Source organism: Elephas maximus, chromosome 2, assembly GCF_024166365.1.
Source record: "Elephas maximus indicus isolate mEleMax1 chromosome 2, mEleMax1 primary haplotype, whole genome shotgun sequence".
Taxonomy (NCBI): domain Eukaryota; kingdom Metazoa; phylum Chordata; class Mammalia; order Proboscidea; family Elephantidae; genus Elephas; species Elephas maximus.
The window spans coordinates 12,169,276-12,181,305 of record NC_064820.1 but is presented as its reverse complement, the minus strand read 5'-3'; the positions used below and the strand labels follow the sequence as shown (position 1 = coordinate 12,181,305).

General features: G+C 52.2%; 1 protein-coding gene across 1 annotated transcript in view; it reads right to left on the bottom strand.

Moving 5' to 3' along the window:
* LPCAT1 (lysophosphatidylcholine acyltransferase 1) overlaps positions 1-12,030 on the bottom strand; it is a 92,428-nt gene that overhangs the window by 29,505 nt on the left and 50,893 nt on the right. The window contains exons 5-6 of the mRNA XM_049861060.1: positions 9,934-9,994; positions 1,083-1,141 (exon numbers count right to left, since the gene is read on the bottom strand). Coding sequence (XP_049717017.1) covers positions 1,083-1,141; positions 9,934-9,994 — 120 coding nt within the window. The remainder of the gene's footprint in view (positions 1-1,082; positions 1,142-9,933; positions 9,995-12,030) is intronic.

Sequence of the window (12,030 nt, the reverse complement as noted above, 5' to 3'; positions counted from 1 at the left end):
CAGAGGCCGGGGCAGGAGGAACTTGCCCCGAAGTCTTGTCCAGGCTGTTACCACCCAGCTTGGCTATGTCAGTTACATCCCAGGAGCTCTCAGCCCCAGCTACCCTCTCCTTTATTTTGCTCTCAGAATAAACAAAAATCCCCACCTCAACCGGAGGTATGAGAAAAGCAAAATAACTACTTTTTTTTTTTCCCCAACTGTGATCAAACTAGTCCAGCTCATGTGTGTCAAAGTAGAACGGTGCCCCACAGGGCTTTCAAGGGCTGAGTTTTCAGAAGTCGATCTCCAGGCCTTTCTTCTAAGGTGCCTCTGGGTGGACAAAACCCTCCAACCTCTCAGCTAGCAGCTGAGCACATTAACTGTTTGCACCACTCAGGGACTCATAGCACTTGTGTGAACTCAGGCTTCAAACGTGTGTGACGACTGGCTTGTTAGGTGCTTTCAGCGAAGACTTTCCCTCTCTGTACCCCACGTTTACCCAGAGTCGAGGCAGATGGGCACAGATCTCACCATCAGCCTCGTTCCTTTCCCACCGGCTGCCTCCGGCCTTCTAGAAATTAACTGCCCAGAGTGTGGCCTGGACAGGCAGAGCTGGGAGCAAATGGGAAAGTTCCCACATCATGTCAGGGACACCCACAATGGGAAAGGACCGCTGTTTCCATGACCCATGAAGGAGGGACTTTGTGTATGGATCTCAGGAAGTGTCTGGGATACTGAGGTTTGTCAGACACGGATCTGTAGGTGAGGTCCGTCCTGACTCCAGGGCTGAGCGCGAGGAACTCAGCCCCGCACCCTGGAGAGTTTCCGCACTCTGTTCACGACGGTTGGGTTATGAAATGGATGCATTAAAATGCCACAGGAGTCTCATTCTCAGGCAATTCACCCGGATGTTCAAACCAAAAACCAAACCCATTGTTCCTGAGTTAATTTCGACTCCAAGCGACGCTACAGGGCAGGGCAGAACTGCCCCATGGGGTTTCCAAGGAACACCTGGTAGATTCGAACTGCTGACCTCTTGGTTAGGAGCTGTAGCACTTAACTACTATACCAGCCAGGTTAACCCACAGGAAAACAAAACTTACCAGCTTATTTGGGTATCGTAAAACCACAGGCTGGACAGGAACTCCGGGGATAAACGCACCTGAAAAGAAAGGCACAGCCTGTTTTATTTCCGTGGGAGCAAGTAGCCCAGCGAAGGCAGGTTCCCGCCCAGGCTTCGCACGCTGCTGGTGAAGTAAGGTGAGGTTTCCTCCCCTTCCATCCCTGTCAGCAAAGCCATTCCAATCGGGAAGATCTCCTCAGTACCTGTACTAACTGTAAAGGTTTAGTTGAAACTATAGTATTATTACATGAACTTGGCAAGAGACAAAAACCGTGTTTCCAGACTGAGGTGCATTTTGTAAAAGCCATTTGCTGTTGAGTTGACTCTGACCCACGACAACCCATGTGTGTCAGAGTAAAACTGTGCTCCATTGGGTTTTCTATGTCTAATTTTTTGGAAGTGGCTTGCCAGGCTTTTCTTCCAAGGTCCCTCTGGATAGTCTTGAGCCTTCAACCTTTTGGTTATCAGCTGAGTGCATTAACTGTGAGCACGACCCAAGGCCCCCACTCTTTGTAACACATGTGCAAACTGAAGGACTTGTGGGAAGGGAGCATGTTCCCTGCCTGTCTGCACCACAGAGGTGCTAGTCATCCAGCCTGTGTTCATCTACCACTTCGGGGTCTGCTTCCGACCAGCACACACACATACACACGCATGTACTCACAGGAGCACACATGTCAGCTGCAGGTCTCCATCACTGTCCCTCAGCCAGCCACCAGCACACACACACATGCACACGAGTGAGCACACACACACATCAGCCACAGGTCTCCACCACTGTCCCTCAGCCTGCCACCAGCACACACGCACCTGCACACGAGTGAGCACACACACACGTCAGCTGCAGGTCTCCACCACTGTCCCTCAGCCTGCCACCAGCACACACACACATGCACATGAGTGAGCACACACACACATCAGCCATAGGTCTCCACTACTGTCCCTCAGCCTGCCACCAGCACACACACATGCACATGAGTGAGCACACACACATGCACATGAGTGAGCACACACACACGTCAGCCGCAGGTCTCCACCACTGTCCCTCAGCCTGCCACCAGCACACACACACATGCACACGAGTGAGCACACACACACATCAGCCGCAGGTCTCCAGCACTGTCCCTCAGCCTGCCACTAGCACACACACACATGCACACAAGTGAGCACACACACACCAGTCACAGGTCTCCACCGTTTTTCAGCCTGCCACCGGCACATGCACACGTACACAAGTGAGCACACACATACCAGCCACAGGTCTTCTCCACTGTCCCTCAGCCTGCCACCAGCACACACACACATGCACAAGAGCGAGCACATACACACCAGCCATAGGTCTCCACCACTGTCCCTCAGCCTGCCACCAGCACACACACACAGACACACAGACACACACACGCACATGAGTGAGCACACACACACCAGTCACAGGTCTCCACCACTGTCCCTCATCCTGCCATGGGACAGGTCCAGCATGGAAGACTGACAGACACACTTGCCCTGGGGTTGGACTGCCCAAACCTGGGCCTTCCCTCCTCTGAGCAGCTGCCAGCCCCAGGAACACACAAGATGTAGTGAGTTAGAACTATCAACAGCACTGTTGCCCAAGGACCTCAGAACCTTCTAGCCCTCTCTTGGCACAACAGACACTACCCACCTGTTAGACTCCATTGGATGCATCTGCTTTCTACACAGCAGGCTGCCAACAAAACCAAAAAACCAAACAAACCCATTGCCGTCAGGTCGATTCTCATAGCAACCCTATAAGACAGAGTAAAACTGCCTCATAGGGTTTCCAAGGAGCAGCTGGTAGATTTGAACTGCCGGCCTTTTGGTTAGCAGCCTAACTTGTAACCGCTGCACCACCAGGGCCCCAGTGAGGCAACAAGGCTCCACAAATTGTCACCAAGCAGACCACTCAGTTCCCTGTTAAGACAGCTTTTAACTGGGAGCCACCCATGCTGGAGCACCAGTTTAAACTAACAAGAAGACATAACGAGGCACACACTGTTGGCTGGGATGGGGGCACGGAGCCACTGGGCAGTGTGTGGGCACTGGCTTCTGTCACGTGGCCCGGCCGTGGGGTGACCGTGTGGGGTTGGGCCTGTCCCGGGGGACAGAGGGATCCACCTCAGGGCAGGTTTCTGGTTTCCTCTATGGGGCATCCTGTTCACCAGTCCCAGGAATTCTGGGCTGGTTTTTGGTGTGGGGTTTCTGCACAGCTCTGGGAGAATGAAGCCCACGTTTGCTCACAGGCTGCTAGAAACATCTTGTTCTCTGGCCAGTTTTCCTTCCATGGCGGCTGGAGGCGTCAGGGTCACCGTGACTGAGATTATCGGTGGACACCCACCCAGATTTTGCCTTTTGCAGATCGCCCAGCTCCAGGCCCACCATCCAGCATTTAAACTCCAGGGGCTCCTGCAGCTCCAGGCCTCGTGGAGGCAGGCACTCTCGCTCCGTGCCAACTTCCTGCTGATATTTCACCATGAATCAGCTGGAAAGATGCTTGAGAGGTCCCTGTTTCATTCAAAAGTCCCTCCTCTGAAGTCAAAGTCCCCTAAAGGGCATATAAAACGAATAACTAAAAAGCTTCAAAGACAACAAAGGAGAAAAAAATGTTTGTATACAAAGGACTCTGTTAACTACCCTTCCCTGTTTATTTCTAGGACTCCACAGATGGGAAAATGCAACAATGTTATTTCTACCCCTAGAAGGGGCCCAGCTCATCACTATGCTTCTTCTCCGCCCATTTCTCTTCCTCCTAGTATCCAGCGCATTAGGGTTACTGGAAATAGCTGCCTCCATACTGTAAAGCAGCCAGGGTAAGAACCGACTCACGTTTGTTATGTTCCACTGATTGAAATGGCTTCTCCCAGTAGGTTTGCTTTGCCTGCATGTGCCCACGTACTCTTTTCATCACCTGGGCACCCTGAGATGCTGCACCAATGTTCACTTTCTTGGGGCCATGCTGGGGTGGGACTTCAGTAATTACACTGCCAGGTGTTTTGCTGCCTGATATGTCAGTATTTGCCCATGAAAAACACCAGTATGTTTCTTTTGGGGGCAGTGTTAATGGTTAGAGAAGGTTATAAGCCAGGCTTCTAGTATACAAAATATTATATTCTTATTAACAAAATAACAAATTCTCCCTGCAAAGACCAGGGCATCCATCCCTCCCAACACCTGGGCAATGAAAGTATTTACAAAGTCCTTCCACTCAAATTTCCTGGTTGCGACCGTTAGTTTTATGTGTCAACTTGGTGAGACCCTTATGCCCAATTGTCTGGTCTCACACTAGTCTAGGTAGGCTCTGTTATGATTAAATCAGCTAGGCTCAAGGAAAACAGATTACCCTCTATAACGTGGTGGGCCTCTTCTAATCAGTTAAAGGCCTCAGGAGGAAACAGGGACTTTCTCCGGGGTGTGTTCTGCCTCTAAACTATAAACAGGCATTTTGACAAAGCTCTTTCACTCTTCTTCTCACCTGATCTATGGATCTGGGGACGCAAGACTGCAGGAATCCCCAGCCTAAAGCCTAACCTACGGATTTTGGACTTTCCAGCACCCCCTACAATCGTGTGCACCAATTCCTTACAATAAATCCCTCTCTTGACACACACACACACACACACGCATCTATATATCTCTCACTGGTTCTGTTTGTCTAGACAACCCTCACTAAGACTAAGATGCTGATCAGCAACTTGCCACGTGCCAGACACCCCTGCTGCCATGGTCCTGGCGGCAGAGGGAGAATTTGAACTTGGGATTTCCCAGCCAGTGAGGAAGCGTGTGCTTGTCCACTACCTTGAACTGAACCCTCGCTGAGTTAGAAGATGGGATGATACCACCAACAAAACCTTGGACCCTGGACTGGACCGTCACCAAGAAAACATGACTGAATACATTATATCACACGCTCCTGCCTTTATTAATTTGTGAGTGACTCCCCCTGCCTGGAGGCCTCTTGATGGCAGGGACGGGGCCTTTTCTGTCTCTGAATTTCAGTGTCCGGCAGGGGCCTGATGCTGAGCAATGGTCCCTAAATGCGTGTCTGATGAACGACTAAAAAAAAATCATTTATCGCTGTTCAAAAGCTAAAGGAAAAGAAGGCTATCTTCACCCTCGTTAAACACCTACCGACAGCGGTCACGGAAGCAAATACTCAGGTAAAGGACTGGTGCTGAACTTGAACTATCCAAAGTAGCATGTTCTGATCACATAACTTGAAAGCCAGATGAAAACCAACGGTAACACCGCATGGAACAGACTGCTGTCATGCTAACACATCTAACTGGGGAGCAGCGTGTGGGGGACAAGGTGGAGTTACCTGGTGTGGCTTGGAGAGAGCTGGCAGGAAGGTGGACCAGCCCAAATAGCAGGTCATGGGGTAAAGGGAGAACGGGGTACACCTGAGGAGAGTTTTCCTGACTGTGGCACTGCCCTTGCTGTGAGATGTGGCGCTAGTGTGGGCAGGAGGCGCCAGACCACAGTGGGTGGTGGTGGGCTGGGGGAGTGGTGGGTAGCAGGGGTGGTGGGGAGTGGTGGTAGGCCGTGGGAGTGGTGGGTGGCAGGGGTGGTGGGGGGTGGTGGTGGGCCGTGGGAGTGGTGGGTGGCAGGGGTGGTGGTAGCCTGAAGGGGGGGTGGTGGGCCATGGGGGTAGTGGCAAGTCTTAGGGGTGGTGGTGGACCACGGGGATGGTAGTGGGCCTCAGGGGTGGTGGTGGGCCATGGGAGAGGTAGTGGCCTGTGGGAGTGGTGGCTGGCAGGGGTGGTGGGGGGTGATGGTGGGCCGTGGGAGTGGTGGGTGGCAGGGGTGGTGGCGGGCCATGGGGGTGGTAGTGGGCCTCAGGGGTGGTGGTAGGCTATGGGGCTGGTGGCAGGCAGCAGGAGTGGCGGCCAGCAGGGTGGTGGGCCTCAGGGGTAGTGGTGCACCCATCCAGGTCAGGCGCAGGGACAGGCCTGCTGCTGTGACGTGATGATGTGGGAGTGTCCTGCAAAAGTCCAGGTAAGCGCTGAGGGGCATGAGTGAGGATGGTGCAGACCACCCCGAAGAAAGAGGGAGAGCATGAGCCTGAGTGAGCTGGGCCCCTTGGAATAGTAACAGCCACCTCCAGAGCAGCCCTGAGCCTTCCCTCTCCTTCTTATTCCCAAGTCCCTGGTCGACTGGGAGTCCTGGCTCTTGGTGACTGGCCCAGCCCATGGATGAGCTCTTGGTCCACATCTCACAGCACCCAGTGAAGATCAAAGGGGTGCAGGGGGATGGCCCTCCTGCTCCTCCAGCCAGCAGGTGCACGGATGCTCAGGGAGGGTGGAAAACCAGGCCTGGACCAAGCAGCTTGTGACACCACTGAGAATCAACCTAAAAGCCAAAGAAGTGCTGGTGTGCTGCTCACACTTTCCAGAAAGAGCAAACACTGCCATATTGTGGATATTTTCTACAGAAAACATTCTAATTTCAGCTGCATGAAGTACCATCTTGGAACTCAAACATAATTTCTACGATACCAATTCCAAGAGCAACCAAACACTGCTTTTGGGTCCTGAAGGGATTCCAAGTGTGAAGATGAAAGATGAAGTCCCCAGTGTGCCCCCTGTCAGTCCCAGAGTAACACCTGTAAATCCCAGCACTGGGCTGAGAGACAAGCACCGTCCATGGGTTTCATCAAAAAGCAACTTGTGAAGCCGCCAGCCCTCACCCCCAGGGCGATGCCTCATCCTCACTGCGAGAGAAGGCGAGGGACGGCTTGGCACGTGGTCTCACAGGTGCCGTGAGCTCTCATCACACCTTGCTGCATCTGCCAAGCTGTGGAAATGGGGGAGTGGGATCCAGAGAGAGCCTGGGGCTCAGTCAGGTGTGTCAGATCCACACCTACCCCCTGTGCTCTACCTGTGAGCACGTCTGTGAGCTCTGGTTGTGTCTGAAGGCTAAGTGCCTGTATCTATAAAAGCAGGAGGAACAGAAGCTGGCAGGTGATGGCTGGGGTCTGCACACCTGGCATAGGGCAGAGGGAAGGCTGAAGGAGCTGTCTGAGTGACAGGGCGCCAGGTGTGACTGATGCAAAAACAAGGCGAGGCCAGACTCACCACCAGCAATAGCCATTAAGCCCTCCCATGGCCCAACTCTGCCCTTGAGAAGCCTCCAGTCTGGCATGAGACCGAGACTTGGGAGGGTCTTTGGGGCTGGACATACTCCGTAGGTGGAAGAGTCAGCAAAGGTGTCTGGATGGGGGTGGCTACAAAAATGTGACCCTGACACTGGAGGCCACATGGATGGGGAAATGGAGGAGAGGGAGACAGGTCAGGCAGATGGAGGTGTGTAAAACACTATTCAGAGAGAGCTGGGAGCTGGAGTGGCTGTGACTGGGTAATGGGAGACACAGGTGAGCCTCAGGTGTGGAGCTTGGTGACAACACAGGAACAGAACAAGGTTCAGATATACTTCAGGTGGGAAGCTGGGAGACCACATGAGGGACAGGACAGGGCACAGGTTTATCTCGTGTGTGATGCTTGGAGACAGTACAGGGATGGGACAGGGCACATGTGTGCCTCAGGTGTGAAGCTTGGAGACAGTACAGGGCACAGGTGTACCTCAGGTATGAAGCTTGGAACAGAACAGGGCACAGGTGTGCCTCAGGTCTGAGGTTTGGAGACCACACAGATAATGGGACAAGGCATGGGTGTGTCTCAGGTGTGAATTTCAAAATACCTCACAGGGGCAGGATGGGAACATCCCATGTGCTGCCTGGCTTTGATCCATACATCATAAAAGGATCAACTCACTTTAACTTTCCAACCTGAGGTCTGAAGCCTGATTAAAAAGCAGCCCAGGAAGAAGCAGAGTGCCTTGCAGATGCTGAAATGTGACTTGAGACACGTACAGGACCTCCCAGCATGGAAACCTGGCTCTCTGCAGCACATGGCTCTCATGCTGAGGGTGACTCAGCCTGCTGCTCACGGCTTTGCTTGCTGAAAATAGAGCTTCAGCCACGGATGCCGCCCCAACCTTCCCCACTGGATCCTGCATCCACAGCTATTTAGGGAACAGAGCCGTGTTTCCACTGAACGCAACATGAGTCCTCCCCTGGACACCTGCTATGTGGGGTACTCACTGCACATCATTTGCTCTCAGTTTTACCTGAGACGGTTTTGCTGAGGGTAAGCTATATGCTTTTTTCATTTCTATACTCCTTGCTCAGCACCTGAGGAGAAGCCACCTCAGAAACGAGTACAACAGGTGCTCCCCAGAAACTCTTCTCTCCTCAGAGGAAGGGGCTGTTGATGGTCCTGTGTAAGGAGACCTTCACATCCCTTAGCAGGTGTCCTCTGATGCTGAGCAAATGGCCAATATTTACAATGACTGACACTGTTCTAGGTGATGGCCCTCAGTCTTGCCTCACAGCCTCTGCAGGGTGGACCCAGCAGGTATGGACATGGGAGGGAGGCGGGGGGACACAATAGACTCTCGCCCATCACCGGACTACGGTCCACCCTCACAATCCCCCAGAGAGTGGCGGTGGCAGGCAGCCGGGGGTCACACCAGGTGTTTGCCCGGCTCTATCACTGCATCTGAGTAGTCACAGTTCAGAACAACACACTGGGAAAATGATGAAATCTTCTGAAATGAAGCACTTTCCATCTGTGCACTTCAGTCTCTGTCTGCGGAACCTGCTGTCCACCCACTCAGAGGCAGAGGGGGGCAGCCATGCAAGTCCCTGCAGGAAGGGCCATGGGCATGCACACAGGTGGGAGAAACGGCTGCCTGGATGGATGCCCCCTCCAGCTCAGCTTGGTGACCAGAGAGAGGCTCCCCTCCAGCTCAGCTCAGGGTCCAGAGGTCCCCCTCCAGCTCAGCTCAGTGCCCAGAGAGAGGTCCCCCTCCAGCTCAGCTCAGTGCCCAGAGGCTCCCCTCCAGCTCAGCTCAGGGTCCAGAGGTCCCCCTCCAGCTCAGCTCAGTGCCCAGAGAGAGGCCCCCCTCCAGCCCAGCAGGGTGCCCAGAGAGAGGCCCCCCTCCAGCTCAGCAGGGTGCCCAGAGAGAGGCTTGAGGCACGGGCCCCTCCCCATGCACTGGTGTCACGCAACTCCCTGAGGCACTGCACTGCACTTCCATGCCACAGGAAGCTGTCTACACACGCCAGGCTAAACACAGTTTACCAGGATGCGGACCACACCAGGGCAGCACCAATCTCCCAGAAGTACACCAAGAGATATGACATCACATCCTTTCATTCACTCTAACAAATGCCAAAGCCAAACTCACCCCGCCCACTCCCATGCCTTCACAGCTGGGGGCTCAGTGTCCTGCACAAGAACCTGGCACCCACAGGGGAGAAACCCGATCCACATGCATTTACCACCTGGTCCTGGTTCAGCAGGCAGAAGCTCTGACCACCTGGGTCTGCCACCTGCTCACAGACCTCTGTGTTTGGGATTTCCAGGGCTCTCTGAGCAGTCAGTTTCAGACCAAGAAGCCACCAGGTAGAGCTCCCAGAATCTGCCTGATCCTGCCTCGCTTTGAACCATTCCCAAAGGTGAAGGGGCCTATCTCAAATCCAGGACACCCACCAACCTGCACCTCAAAACAAAGCAAACACGTCCATTTCATTATAAACATTTTGAAACCGTGTCATCTTCATCCTCTTGCAAACACTATAATCCTTGGGCCAAATTCTAAAATTATTTTGTGATTTTGTTTATGGATGTTTTTAGGAACCGCCACATACGAGAGAAAAACAAATTTTTTGTTATTAACATACGATATTATTCTAAAAAATTATTTTAATATTTTCCCTTTCTCAAGGAGAAAAATAATTAAGAAAAACTACATACCAGGTTTGAAGGTAATCAGGCAGGTCCTGTTGGTACAAGTGCCTTCTGGAAAAATCATTATCTTGAAATGAAAAACAAACAAAAAAAGCCAACATTAAGGGTTACGTAACTCAGAGTTCACAGGCGTCCATCTGCACAGTATTATTTTCTCTGCTACTGAAATAACTCTGAGACTTTAATCGGATTCAGCTGAAACTCAGATTAAGTGCACACAGCTTCCTGTAGACAGCTGTATAGGTGGCTTCTGCTCTCCCCACGCATCATAAGCCATGGTACAATAACTATCTTGCTCGTGGAATATTGCACAGCTGTTAACAAAGACCAGCTAGCTCTCTGGAAGCCAGCAGGACTAGATCACTAAGTCCTGGTAGGCAGCGGCAGGTCACAGGATGATGTGAAATGCACAGTGTTTCTGAGAAACAAAGTGAATGACGGGCGACCTGCAAGATGCCTTCTGGGGACACACGGGTACATCTGTAAATGTGTTCGCGGAGGTCTGGAAGAACATGTGCGTGGTTATCCTTGTGAGAGACAAGGCTGTGTTGACTGGCTGGGTGTCCTTCTCAAAGGGACTGCAACCTTCTGTGATGTTTTAATTTTAACTTTTCACAAAGAAAAAAATGCATTTCTCTCTCTCACACACACATTTATATAAATCATGTAATTATTTATTTACATGTATAATTAAAAACTAAAAACCTGAGTTACTGCATGTACGCTTACTGTTGGCAGTTGTGCCACAAATCAAGGTGGACACCTCAATATCAGTGCCAGTCCAGCACCAGGCGAGGCTGCTGCCACTGCTCGGGACTCTGGAGCTTGCTCTCTGCTGTCTGCCACCTACCCAGCCACACTTGGTCCCATCCTGACCCCAGCCCTGCCCTCCACCCCAGCCTAGTCCCCTCCCCCAGGCCCTCCACCCCTTCTCCTCACCTCCTCAGGCACTGAGCGGCCCTGGCTTCCCAGGCTCCACCCAAGCCTGGCATAGCACATCCCTCTGATTTGGCTTTCAGGATGTGAAACTCAGACACAGAATGTCTGAGAGCCAGAACTTAAACCGAAATAGCACCAGAGCTTAACTAAGTTAGAAAAGAAGGAAATGACAGTCCATCCCTCTGGCGTCTCAGTGGAGACAGAGGCTACTTAGTGCAGACTTCTTTCTACACTGTGAGAGAGGCTAAGTGATAGAGTCTCACACTCCTGCCGCCAGAGCCCACTGTGGGCCCATACTCACACCACCGACAGAGGTGTCCTTTCATTCACTCTACTCACACCACCGACAGAGGTGTCCTTTCATTCACTCTACTCACACCACCGACAGAGGTCCTCCTTTCATGCACTCTACTCACACCACTGACAGAGGTCCTCCTTTCACTCACTCTACTCACACCACTGACAGAGGTCCTCCTTTCATTCATTCTACTCACACACCGACAGAGGTCCTCCTTTCACTCACCCTACTCACACACCGACAGAGGTCCTCCTTTCATTCACTCTACTCACACACCGACAGAGGTCCTCCTTTCACTCACTCTACTCACACCATCAACAGAGGTCCTCCTTTCACTCACCTTACTCACACACCAATAGAGGTCCTCCTTTCACTCACCCTACTCACACACCGACAGAGGTCCTCCTTTCACTCACTCTACTCACACCACCAACAGAGGTCCTCCTTTCATTCACTATACTCACACAACAGAGGTCCTCCTTTCACTCACTCTACTCACACACCGACAGAGGTCCTCCTTTCACTCACTCTACTCACACCACCAACAGAGGTCCTCCTTTCACTCACTCTACTCATACCAACAGAGGTCCTCCTTTCACTCACTCTACTCACACCACTGACAGAGGTCCTCCTTTCACTCACTCTACTCACACACCGACAGAGGTCCTCCTTTCACTCACTCTACTCACACCACCAACAGAGGTCCTGCTTTCATTCACTATACTCACACAACAGAGGTCCTCCTTTCACTCACTATACTCACACCATCAACAGAGGTCCTCCTTTCACTCACCCTACTCACACACCAACAGAGGTCCTCCTTTCATTCACCCTACTCACACACTGACAGAGGTTCTCCTTTCACT